The sequence below is a fragment of the Benincasa hispida genome, chromosome 11 (assembly GCF_027475165.1).
Source record: "Benincasa hispida cultivar pf3 chromosome 11, pf3_genome.v1.1, whole genome shotgun sequence".
In the NCBI taxonomy this organism is placed as follows: domain Eukaryota; kingdom Viridiplantae; phylum Streptophyta; class Magnoliopsida; order Cucurbitales; family Cucurbitaceae; genus Benincasa; species Benincasa hispida.
Window position 1 is genome coordinate 25,999,436 of NC_143488.1, and position 12,253 is coordinate 26,011,688.

The 12,253-nt window shown below is 34.4% G+C and overlaps 2 protein-coding genes across 3 annotated transcripts; one reads left to right on the forward strand and one right to left on the reverse strand.

Moving 5' to 3' along the window:
- The first annotated feature begins 659 nt into the window (after positions 1-659).
- Positions 660-8,665, forward strand: LOC120091035 (MAC/Perforin domain-containing protein). 2 transcript variants are annotated; one of them, XM_039048830.2, is made up of 9 exons: positions 660-840; positions 1,139-1,195; positions 1,293-1,594; positions 2,996-3,234; positions 4,125-4,335; positions 4,977-5,039; positions 5,455-5,641; positions 6,388-6,554; positions 7,346-8,665. In XM_039048830.2, exons 3-9 carry the CDS (start codon positions 1,334-1,336, stop codon positions 8,030-8,032), a joined length of 1,815 nt encoding a protein of 604 aa, XP_038904758.1. In that variant the 5' UTR covers positions 660-840; positions 1,139-1,195; positions 1,293-1,333; the 3' UTR covers positions 8,033-8,665. The 2 variants fall into 2 exon arrangements, with proteins under 2 accessions (XP_038904758.1, XP_038904757.1); XM_039048829.2 differs by lacking the exon at positions 1,139-1,195 and having other exon boundaries at positions 661-840.
- Positions 8,666-9,810: 1,145 nt separating this feature from the next.
- Positions 9,811-11,803, reverse strand: LOC120092185 (uncharacterized). The gene is made up of 2 exons (XM_039050418.2): positions 11,364-11,803; positions 9,811-10,187 (listed from the first exon to the last, which is right to left on the reverse strand). The coding sequence occupies exons 1-2, from the start codon at positions 11,655-11,657 to the stop codon at positions 10,044-10,046; spliced, it is 438 nt and encodes a 145-aa protein (XP_038906346.1). The 5' UTR covers positions 11,658-11,803; the 3' UTR covers positions 9,811-10,043.
- Positions 11,804-12,253: the final 450 nt, after the last annotated feature.

Genomic DNA, 12,253 nt, shown 5'->3' on the forward strand with positions numbered 1-12,253 from the left:
TTCAAGATATTATTGAATCTTTTCAAAACTCAAAGGTATTTTTTAAAGCACATAAACTAAATCAAACAAGAATAAAAAAATACAAAGGCCAAAATAGACGTTAGAAAAATATACAAACCAAAATGAATGTATACTACAAGTAAGATTTAAAATATCAATGTCGACGAAAATGTTGAGATTTTACTTTTATAAAAACGTGGACAAAAATATTGATAAAATATCGATGTCGATGGATATTTTTGGTAAGATTATAAAAAAAATTCAAATGAATAAAAAAATATTTTATGACTTTTAAACAAATTTTTTTAGATTAAACAATTTAACACATTTATTAGTTATATTATATTTATATTAGTGTATTTTGTATGTTTTGTGAATTTTTCTATAAGATAATGAAAGTATGAGGTTAAATTATAAAAATATTAATAGAAATAATGGCACATTTTAATATTATTAATACAGGTATTTGGATTAAAATAGTAAACCAAAACAAAAGGTGAGCTTTTGAACTCATCACAGGCAGTGAAGTTAGCTCTACCCAATTTGAAAAAAAAAAACCGGAAAGTTTGACGGACGGATTACCTGCTTCTCTCTCACGTGTCAATGAAAAGTCTTTGGTCAAACCCTCCAAATATATATATATATAGATATATATATTAATTTATTTTTCTGTTTTCCATTTTCCATTTTTGATATTTCTTCGCTTCTAGTCTAGGGCTCGAACTTTACTCCTCTTACTTTGCGTTCTCATCCTCTCAATTTCCATCTCACTTTAGGGCTTTCTTTCGTCTCTCTAAGCTCGCCTCTGCAATTTCAGTCTCCAATTCCAGGTTTTTCAATGTAAGCATTGTGACAATGACGGTTGTTTTTGTAGTTTTCTGCTTCCCCAACTTGGTTCTTTCTGCATTCTGTCTAATTAGATTCTGGTCTCCACTTTTTCCTTGTATTTTATTTTTACTTGTGAATTTGAGCTCTTATTGGTCCATTTTTGGGGATCGTCAACCAGCTTTGTTTATCACAACGTTTACTAAACTATAATTGCTGCTACCCCACTGGAGTTTTCGATTTGGTGATGATATTCCGAACTGTATAAATTATGTTTGGGTCAATATTTGACTTGGGATTTGATTTGCTGTAGTGTTTGTGGAGCTTTGGATCTAGCTTATTTGTTTGAGCTGGATATGTCCTCCACCTCGTATGTCGGGTCTTATTATTTGTTATTATTTTTTATGTTCCTTCTTGTTTTGTTCAGCTTAGTATTTATTTAGTTGTTATTTGCTGCTACTGTGTAGGGTTCATATGGCCTAGGTCAAGAGTGATGTGTGCTTGAGTTATGGCGCTTAAAGTTCATCCTTCCAAGGCAGCGGAGATAGCCATTGAGTCCATTGGTCGGGGATATGACATAACAATAGATCTAAGACTCAAGTATTGTAAAGGGAATTTACATGGTTCTCGGTTGATAGAAATTGATGAAGGTGTGGGTCATGAGATTGTTCTTCCTGGTGGGATTTTAATCTCAAATGTACCCAAATCAATTAGGTGTGACAAAGGGGAGCGAACGAGGTTCAGGTCTGATGTTCTCTCTTTTCAACAGGTATTGCTCTTAGTTTTAATGCTTGGATAGTTATGGATCTGGTACTGTGATTTTCTTCTGAAAAGCTTTTGTACAATTATGCTGTAGTAGTGTAGGACTCTGCACGATGTCCTATTGTTGGTAAATCAGTTTGGCATTTGACTCTGTTGAAATGTAGATAGATTGTTGGGTCAGGGGAGGAATAAAAGTACAGTTTTAACTATCCTTCATGGTGAATTTTGTCCAATTCTTTATACCCTCAAAATTGCATCCGCTAAGAAACCACTGTCGTTAACTGGATAGAACTTGAAGGCTTGCAAGTTGCAACATGTTAGAAAGCACATGCTCAGATTTGACCACAGCAACACAGTTGACTAGGACAACTAGAATTCTCACGGGCAAGGGCTAAACATTCACAGCCATCTTGTTTCTGCTGTAGGGGGGCTGTGCATCAACTCCCTTAGCTGTTTGTGTGAGGGAAAAATTACATAAGAAAAGGAAAAATTCCCCAAAATTTCATGCCGGTTTCTTCCATGGTTTTGGTCTTGCAAGGTCTCCAGGAGGAATAGATTTTTACCAACATAGGTTGTGTATGCTTTTATGTATACATGAAACTGCATGTTGATTCCTGCATTTGTGATGTTAGTTATACAACATCGTGCATTAAAGTACATCTCCATATAAGTAGCTTTTTAAATTTGAGAAGCTGTTTAAGGATACTATTACATTCTTGTTTACCTTATAAACCCTGGGAGAAAAAAAGATGAAATGATCAAATTATTATGTATAAAAAATTTAATTCTTTTGTTGATTTTTGAAGATATGTCTAACTGTTTTGTTGATTTTTGTAACCTTGTACAAATTACTTCGTCCTTTTGGATTTTTAGACACAAGGTTTTCTTATGCAATTATAACCAACCAAATCCTCCACAATTGGTAGGCGTTGATGGTTTAGTTCTTTTGGGGGATTGACATCTTGTCCCTCCACCCCTAAGTTGTTCTTTTTGTGATTAATATAGTCCATTGTTTCTTTTCCACAAAAAAAAAAAAAAAAAAAGAAAATCAAGTTTGTGGTAATTTCAGCTAGAGTATTCAAGAGCCTCTAAACTGATATAAAATGTATTTGTTTTAATCTTAGATTTTTTATTGAGTTCCTTTCCAGGTTTTGAATCTATATTATTGGAAGAAAAGCGTAATATTTCATAGTCATATTTCTTGTGCATTTTTAGTCACTTGATTTTTCTTGGAGCAATCCATCATGAAATCCTATATTTCAGAAGTTAAAATAAATTTCCATATAATTCTTTTTTATATATTCTTACAATCCTAGATGATGTGCAATTCTGCAAAATCATACTTTTCTGTTCTTGTCTGTTCTCTCAATATCTACTAATCATGTAGCATTAAAAATTTATAATGCAGATGTCAGAGCAGTTTAATCAGGAGATGACTTTGACTGGTAAAATTCCTTCAGGTCATTTCAACACCATGTTCGAGTTTTCAGGATGTTGGCAGAAAGATGCGGCCAATACGAAGAACCTAGCTTTTGATGGGGTCTTCATTACCCTGTACACAGTTGCTTTGGAAAAATCACAGATGGTACTCTGCGATCACGTAAGGAAAGCTGTGCCATCATCTTGGGACCCTGCTGCACTTGCAAGGTCTGTTCTTTTTTACAAGATACAGGACCATTTTTTTTCCCCTTTTCTTTATTACCTCCTTACTAAGTGAAATGGTGTTATATTCCTTCTAGTTCACACTCCTATAATTTGTTTTAGTTTTACAAGATTAGTGGAGAACAAGCAACATGTCCTTGAGTTGAGTGATCAATATAATAATTAATTTGACTATTTAATTTGAGAGGACAAGAGAGTTTTTAAGGGTGGGGAGGTTTTGGAAGGAGGCTGGTGTAATACCAAAGTTAAAGGAAAAACTCAAATGATTTTATTAGCTCTTTAATGAAGGGATCCAGCCTTTATTTGTAGGCAAGGACCAACAAGCCTAAGCTAACAAACCAAAACTGCTAACTAACCAACTAACCGTATAATTATACATTTAAAGAGGGATGAAGCTTTAACAACTTAATTTGATACATCAGAGGCTTAAAAACTTAACACACTAAGAAAAAAGAAAAGAGGAAAAGAATAATGATAACTAATTTTGTATGTCAGGTTTATGTGTTAAATTAATTAGGAGATCTAGCATTTTTGCTCTCCTCATTTGTTTTAGTAGTTAGTAAGCCTTATGACTGTCCTGCTAGTTGGTCTCCGTAATTAATTTTGGGGAAATCTTATGGCCTGCTATCAACAGTTTCTAATAATGTGATGCCAACGAAGGATTGATTTATCCTTTTTCTTTTGTTTCATCCTTAAATATTAGCTTCTTTTTAAGTCTCATTACGAATGCATGGGGGTTATTTGCATATATTTTAGCCACAATAAATGTTATCAACTTTGGCTGGAAACACTGATGTATAACAAGTTGGATTGTGTTTTTCACCTATTTTGAGTTTGGGAAGTAAAATTATCATTTGCCTACTTAATTGTCTCAGGTTTATTGAAACCTTCGGCACCCACATTATTGTTGGCTTAAAGATGGGAGGAAAGGATGTGATATATATGAAGCAGCAGCATTCGTCTACTATTCAACCTTCTGAACCTTCTGAAGTGCAGAAGAGTTTGAAGGAGATGGCAGATAAAAGGTTTTCAGAGAACATTGCACAATATGGAACGGGTTCTGAACGGATTTACAGCAACGACAAGGTTTCTGATATTTGAGCATAATTTGTTTATCAACCAAATACTATTATAGTTCTTGATGATTGCTAAATATTTGAAAACTGAAAAGGGTTTAGAGTCTATTTTAGTTCTTGAACTTCCATATTTGTTATGTAAACTTGTCTTAGCTATGCTTATTATCTTAGTTTCTTTAGAAAGCAATGCATGGTTATATTTTAATCGTTCCTCCTATCTCATTCATCCATTTCTAAGCTTAATACTAACATCCCCTCGTTGACATTGTAACTGTTATTTGATTACATTCCCTGGTAGATTACTTTATATATTAACTTATACCCTTCTTACTAAAAAAATAAAAAAGAAGAAAAAGGAGAGAATGACATCTGTTTTTGTTTGCTAGTAACCAAATAATAACATTCTTTATATATTTTATTGACTCCTGGATTTAACTGGTTTGTTAGTGTGTTCCACTCGTTAAAGTACAAGATTCACAAGCCCATCCAGTAAACTGATTGAATGGTGTTTTTCTTCTTTTTAATTGAATTTTAATTTGAAAGTAATGGACTACTCATCCATAAACATTGCCAAAAGTTTTCTGACTTTGTTGAACATGCATGGCATTCTGTCGGAAGTTTTCATCTAAATCTATTTATATTTTGTTTCAGATTGAAATTAGGGAGCAACATTTGAGGTTTGGTGATGCTAGCTCTGCAATTTCTCCACTCAAGGTGATATAAGCTGGAATTTATTTATCAATATGGGCAAACCAAGGGAAGAGTTAGAAAGCTCCCCTCCTCTCCCAAATACAGCCGCTCTTAGAATACTAGCCAAAAGATACCCATCCCACCCCTAAACTTGAAATATATACGACCCCTAAGAACAACGTTCCCTTGGGGGCACTTGTTTGTAACCAACTTCTAACAGAAATCTATTCTCGATTCTCTCCTCCCCTTTCTTCTTTTATACTCATATTTAATCGATTAGGAGGTCTATCAGGAGGTGATATTCATTGAGTTATTTTTTGGAGAGGGTTGTTGGATATTTCTACAACACTTACTCTTGTATTAATCTTATATTGTCACACGTGAAGAGAAAATTTGGGTTATTTTGACATATTTTCTAGTAAATCAATTTGCTTGCCAGGATATTGTACCCATTTGCAAGAGAAGAGGTGGAAGCGACAGGATTAGCCTCCCTCATCATGAGTGGTTGCAGACAGTTCAGTTGGAGCCAGACGTGATATCAATGTCCTTCATTCCAATTACTTCTTTATTGAATGGAGTTCCAGGAAGTGGATTCTTGAGCCATGCAATAAATCTTTATTTGCGATGTGAGTAAAGCACCTCCTGCTTGCAAAGTCAAAATAGATCGTGCTGGCTTATCAATATGCCTTGTTTATATACATACACACACAGATATCTCACTTTTATCGAGATAAATGAAATATTACATCAAGGCAATAAAAAAGAAAGTACAAAAGAAAAGTCCAATACAAAAGGAGCCTGTATAAAGGAATTATAAAAAAGGGCTCCGTGGTTGAGAATAAAAGACAGACGAATAATAATAAAAATCCATAGAAATGAACCCTACAGAGAGCAAGAAACCTGAGTATAGACTGTATTCTTATTTGTTTGGGTTTTTCTAAATTCAGTTGGATTAAACTCTCTTCCTGGGTCCATGGTATGGAGGGAATTTGTTGGCCCATGGGTTTTAAGGAATTATAGAAAATAATTCGCCAGAAATACTTGATCTAGAAAAAACTCCCTTTGAAATTTACTCAACTTGGGTGATCTTTTGTTTTCCGATTGGGAGTTTGAACCTTTGATGACACCTCCCCACTACACTACATTAACATAAAGACTTTTCTTGTTTCAAAATAGGTTCCAAGAAAAGAGAAGTAATAAAATGCTGCTTTAATTGGGAAACCCATACTATAATTTACCTTCGATGCAAATAAATTTTGGTTCTCATGGCTCCTTGATCATTGCAATTGGTGCATTTACCTACTGGTGTTATTAGCTTTGGATCCCAAGGCGTCCAATTATATTTTTTCATACATCCTTTTCACTATTGCAGACAAACCACCAATTGAAGAGCTTCATCAATTTTTGGAGTTTCAGCTCCCAAGGCAATGGGCGCCAATTTTCAGTGAGCTTCCACTTGGTCCACAGCGGAAACAACACAATTTGGCATCTCTTCAGTTTAGCCTTATGGGATCAAAGCTTTATGTGAATACTACGCCTGTATGGTTTCTGTTTCTTGAAGTTTTTGGTTTCTGCGTACTGCATTAAATTATGAATAATCTACATTCTGGTATCTTCTTTTATCATTCTTAACTTAAGACTTGGGAAATTTGGATCTTGAGCATGTAAAAATGTCTTGGAACAACGTTTCCTCTAGTTATCATCCAAAATTATGTAGTTGGTAGTTGGATCCTTACAAGAGCAGACAATAGGAAATATGATAAGAATAAGGATGAAGTTCCATTAATTTGGTCTTTGCTGCACTAGGTTAAGCTACATCTATCAATTATCATCATCCAAACATCTTTGCTGTTTTTCGTTGGGTTCATCAATATCAATATGTGGGGCCTGGGGGTGGGGTATTCAAACCTTTGACCTCTGACCAGGTCAGAGGTATACATTATGTGCCAGTTGAGCAGCATGCCTTACTGTTTGCTGGCGTAAGAATGCTTGTGGATCAAGAAATTAGTAGGAAGTTCTGATTATAATGTGGTATGACACTCCTACTTTGATGCTAGTGGTTTCTTAACCGTTGGTGTATCGTTGTGCTGGTTCATTTGACTTTTCAGGATAAACAAGCAATAGACTGAATTTCTTGTAGTAGAATTGCAGAATCTCTGAAAATCTATCGTTAATAAAAAGAACCAATCTAGTTGACCCAGATTATTATCTCGTTCCAGGGTTAATAATAATAATGGACCAAAATTACTGGTTTTGAGTTCTGTCTTTCTAGCTTTAGAAAATATAATTGAAAACCTTTGATTCACATTCACTCGTGTCTTTCATCACAGGTTGATGTGGGCAGGAGGCCAGTTACAGGTCTCCGGCTTTATTTGGAAGGTAAAAGAAGCAATTGTTTGTCCATCCACTTGCAGCACCTCTCCTCTTTACCCAAGATTTTTCAACTTACGGAGGATCCAAATGGCAACGTCCGTCAGGAATCACATGATCGCAGATATCTTGAAAAAGTTCAGTCCAAGTACTTTTCTCATGTGTGCACTGCTCCTGTTGAGGCCGATGAGGATCTCTCAATAGTAACTGGGGCACAGTTGCAGGTTGTAAATCAAGGGATGAGAAATGTTCTGTTTCTGCGACTCCGCTTCTCTTCGGTTTTGGGAGCAACGGCTGTAAGGCAGCCAGAGTGGGAAGGTTCACCTGGACTGGCAGCCAAGTCTGGTCTTATATCAACACTAATCAGTCATCATTTTTCAACAGTTATGAAACCACCTCCAAAACCAGCTGATGTGAATATAAACTCTGCTGTATATCCTGGGGGTCCCCCAGTACCTGTACAAGCCCCTAAGCTTCTGAAATTTGTAGATACCACAGAAATGAAGAGAGGACCCCAAGAGACTCCTGGGTATTGGGTTGTTTCTGGTGCAAGACTCATGGTAGAGAAGGGGCGGATCTCCCTTCGGGTTAAGTTTTCCTTACTAACTGTAATATTACCAGATGAAGAAGAAATCAATGATAATTAGCTTGGTTTGTCCGATGTCAAGTATGAATGGAAGTTTGCACAGTAAAGCAGGTGGGTGAAAACTGCCAAGATTATCGAGAATCAGCAGCAGATCTTATAACCAAGGTTAAGGATCACAAATGCTATGAAAAGGAGAATTGGTAAGAGAGTTGGATCCCTTTCTTTAGGACGATAATCCAATTTAAGCCAAAAGGAATGAAAGAACTCAAGGAAGAAGGGTGAGACAACGTCGGATGATTCTGCTGTGAAGGAGTCATCTATGTTGGTGTTGGTGATGTAATTTACTTTTTGCGTAGGTATTACGAATTCGACACGTTGGAGGTTTTTTTGCACGTTTGACGACGTATTTGTACATAACATTTTCAGGTCTTCTGTGGATAAGTAGAGATTTCAAATGTTTCTTGTGTTTGTAGCCATGTATGTGAATGAGAGTCTTCATATAAACACTCGTTTTAAATTGTTGAATTTTTGAAGCTCTGAGAAACTTTTGAGCACTGAGTGAGGAAGATGATGTCGCAGGACTGTCATAATTTTCCTTGAATTGCCTTTTCTTCATTTTGGAAAGGTACGTTGTAAACTTACATCCATAAGATAAAGTGAGTGCCGTATAATATGTATATTTCAATTCTATCTAGTTTAATTTTTATTTCGTTGTTTTATTCTCATTCATGTAATAAAAATTTTACATTACCTCTTTTCAAATGGAAATTTTCATATATAGGGAAAAGGTTAAATTATTTTCAGAAACAGAAATAGCAAAAATGAACATTGATAGATATTAATACATTTCTATCAACGATTATAGACATTAATAGACTTCTATCAATCCTTACTAGTTTTTATCAAAGAAGGTTAAAGTTTTATTATTTTGTGTAAATAATTTTATTTATTTTTCTATTTTTGAAAATTTCTCTTTCCAAATTTGACAATGGACTTAGAAGTGAAAATTGTACCTAGATTAACAATTTGACCAATAACTTGATAAGCACAGGTGTTGTGCATACATTTTTTTCCTCTATAAAAAATAATACCAAACTTCAAATAGAATCATAAAGGGTCCATTTAAATTGACATGAAAAAAAAAATAATATTATTTTAAAAATTAATTTTTATTTAAATATTTTTTATAAAAATTATTTAAAATATACTTGAAAAACTATTTTGAGGGGTGGTTTTTTTTAAATGACTTATTTTTTAAATTAAATCATTGTAAATGTATTTTAAACACACACAAAACTTTTACATAGAATTTAAAAGTTAAAAGTAGAGCCATGGTATTAAATTTGTCAAACATTTTCGTTGACATTTTCACATCTCATGAGTTCGACATACATTTTCATTATATCATTAAAAAAATCAATAAAGTAATCACGAAAATAAAATACAATATAAATAATAAACATTTTTTAACTTGTTTAAAAAACATAAAATGTTTGCTTATCAATTTAAATATTACTTTTGGACTTTTTTGTTTTTGTAGTTTTTTTTAAGAAATATCTATCCACGTCGATATTTGATCAAAATTGGGACCTCAATATTTTTTCGATCTCGATATTTTAAACCTTTGAGTAGAACACTACTTCTGTATAAAATTTAAAAGCTAAAGTAAGTTCTCAATTTTCTTTTTCTCTCTCTTTTTTTTTTTTTTTTTTTTTTTTAAAAAAAGAAAAAAAAAAGAGGCTAATGTAGAACATTTGAAAGTACCCTGAATCAGCCTAAAAGAGTACAAAAGAAAAGTGAAGTGATTTTCTACTTAAATCTTTATCAAACAAGTAAAACTCATGTAAATACTTGTGACTTCTTTGATAATCAATTTACAGATGCGAACCAGAAAGAAAAAGGAAAAAAAATAAGAAAAGGAAAAGAAGTATCAGCATTTAAGCAAATCTCCCTGTGGATGAGAAGAAGCACAAGTATTATTACTATTATTCTGAGAAGAAGCAAAGCTGATAGTTTTCCTAAATGCATCAACTGGTTTCAATTGAGGCAAGAAGAACATCATTTATTTTGCTTCAAGGACCTGAAAAATTATGGTGATGAGATGGCCAGTAAATCCCCTCTCTTTGGCATGGCAGAGGAGCTGGTTGAGCAATGAAGGTGGGGATGTGCTGACCTGGCATCAACACTGAGAAATCAGATGCATATGATGTTGACACCTGTCACAGAAAAGCCACACTCAACAAAACAAAAAAAAAAAAATCATTTCCCAAGTGTTCAATTCAATGGCACAATGACTTGACCTTAAAAGAAAAGCATGTATTGTGTAATCATTGCTACTGGTTTGTGTTGATGTTCTTTGTCTTGTCACTGTTGTGATAAAAGATCATCATGTTCTTGAAGAAGACGAAGAGAAATTAGTCCCTTTTTCTTTTTAAAAAAACTCATTCTTCTTTTTTTTTTCTTTGAATGGACTCAAAAGTCAAACTACACTTGATTTTTGGGGATTTTTCAGCCTAGCATGGCAGTTATTTTTGAAATATAGTAGTAACAAAAGCAAGACTAGTAGGGAAATTACAGTTATTTTCTGTGCAATTTTTGTCAAGGGATGAAGTTTATGTAGCTACTTGTGTAACAAGTCAGTAGAACCAGTATTCTCTTAGGAGGTGTTTGATCCAGGAAGTTGACGAGTAGTTAGAGAGTGTGGAGTTCCTATTTAGTCCAACAAGTTCGTTGGCCCCACAACCAAAAACATCAATTTCATACGTTATTAACTCCTTACTCGATAGGTCCCAGGAGTTCACAACTCCCTCGACTTCACAACTTCACTCCTTGTCTCAAATGACTATCCCTATCTAGGTAATCAAATATCCTACACCACAAGTTTCTCAACACTAATTTTAGAAAATTTCAAAAGATTATCCCGCGTCATGCGATCAATCAAGATGCATACGAATTGACTTAAATACCGATTTTCATTGGAGAAAAAGATATGTACATCCAAGTCTCAAGGTATCTTTGTTCTATACGTGTTTTTGGACTATGAAAAGAAATATGAAGGGTGATTTTTTTTTTTACGAACTGTTATAGATATCTTCTCATATTGTAGAAAGTACCAAGATATTAAAGATAAACATATTTATAATTATTCTAGAACAAAGAGAGAAAAGTTGCTTGAAGTTGCCTTCAACTGATCTTTTAAGCAAATCTGTTCAAGAGAAAAAAGGACTTATTCGATAATGATATGAAGTAGTTTTAAGGCCTCAGCAACTGAAACACTTGTTTCAAGGGAAGGGGAGAGCACTGAAGAGTTATAATGATATTAAACAAAGAATGGTGATATAAACCCCAAGAAACTTCAAATGTAAAGACAAACAACTCAGTTCGAAACGTACCGTATTTGGACTTGAGAATTTCTCGGCCAGACCTGATTCTGAGGAGTTGTTTGTCACTTCATCAGATGAGGAGAAAGGAGAAGTTGGTCTAAACAGATGCTCAAAGATGGCCATGACAAGGAACATTGATATCAAGATTGCAGTGGCAACAAAGCCAAAGGAAATGGCATTCATGGAGGATCCAAAGTTCTTCCAAGGAGCTTCTTGACCAATGCCTGTTTGAGATGATGGGCTTTGGTCTGGAGTTGTGTAAATGTTCCATGACTTTGATCTTTCATAGCCAATCTCACTCATACCTCTTCTAATATTTTGCAAGCTCTGTAGTTTCTGCCTTTAACTTTGAGGTAGTGCTTGGAATCTTTTTCAACTGAATGCTTGGAGCAAAAATGATGCTGATGAAAATGGTTTCTACATAAGAATGTAATGCTGATGACCCCTTAGCCCTGAAAACAAACTGATTTTCTCAGCATCCTTATTTGAATCCCATCTCCAAGGTAGAGCCACAAAATTTTTCATAAGGAGCGCAAAAATCTTATAAAGTCAATGGTAATAAAGCAGGACGGGGCAAATTAGAAAAGTTTAGAACTTCCATGAAGACATAGAAAAAAACTAAAAGGCCATCATCACCACACATACACACACACACAATATGGAGTCAGGTGGGGGAAGGGGGTTCCTCGTCTTATTTTTTTTAGATCTTCAGCCAACTGCAGAAAAAGGAACTTCCAATGTTTTTTGTTCTTCCTAAATGTACATGCTTCAATGATTAAGATATCGGGGCCTCCCCTCGTTTGGGGATGTTTGTGTGGAAGTGTTAAAATAAGAATGAGAAGAGAATAATAAACAAAAAGCAAGAACTTACACAAGCCAATGGAAGAGGATGAAGATGT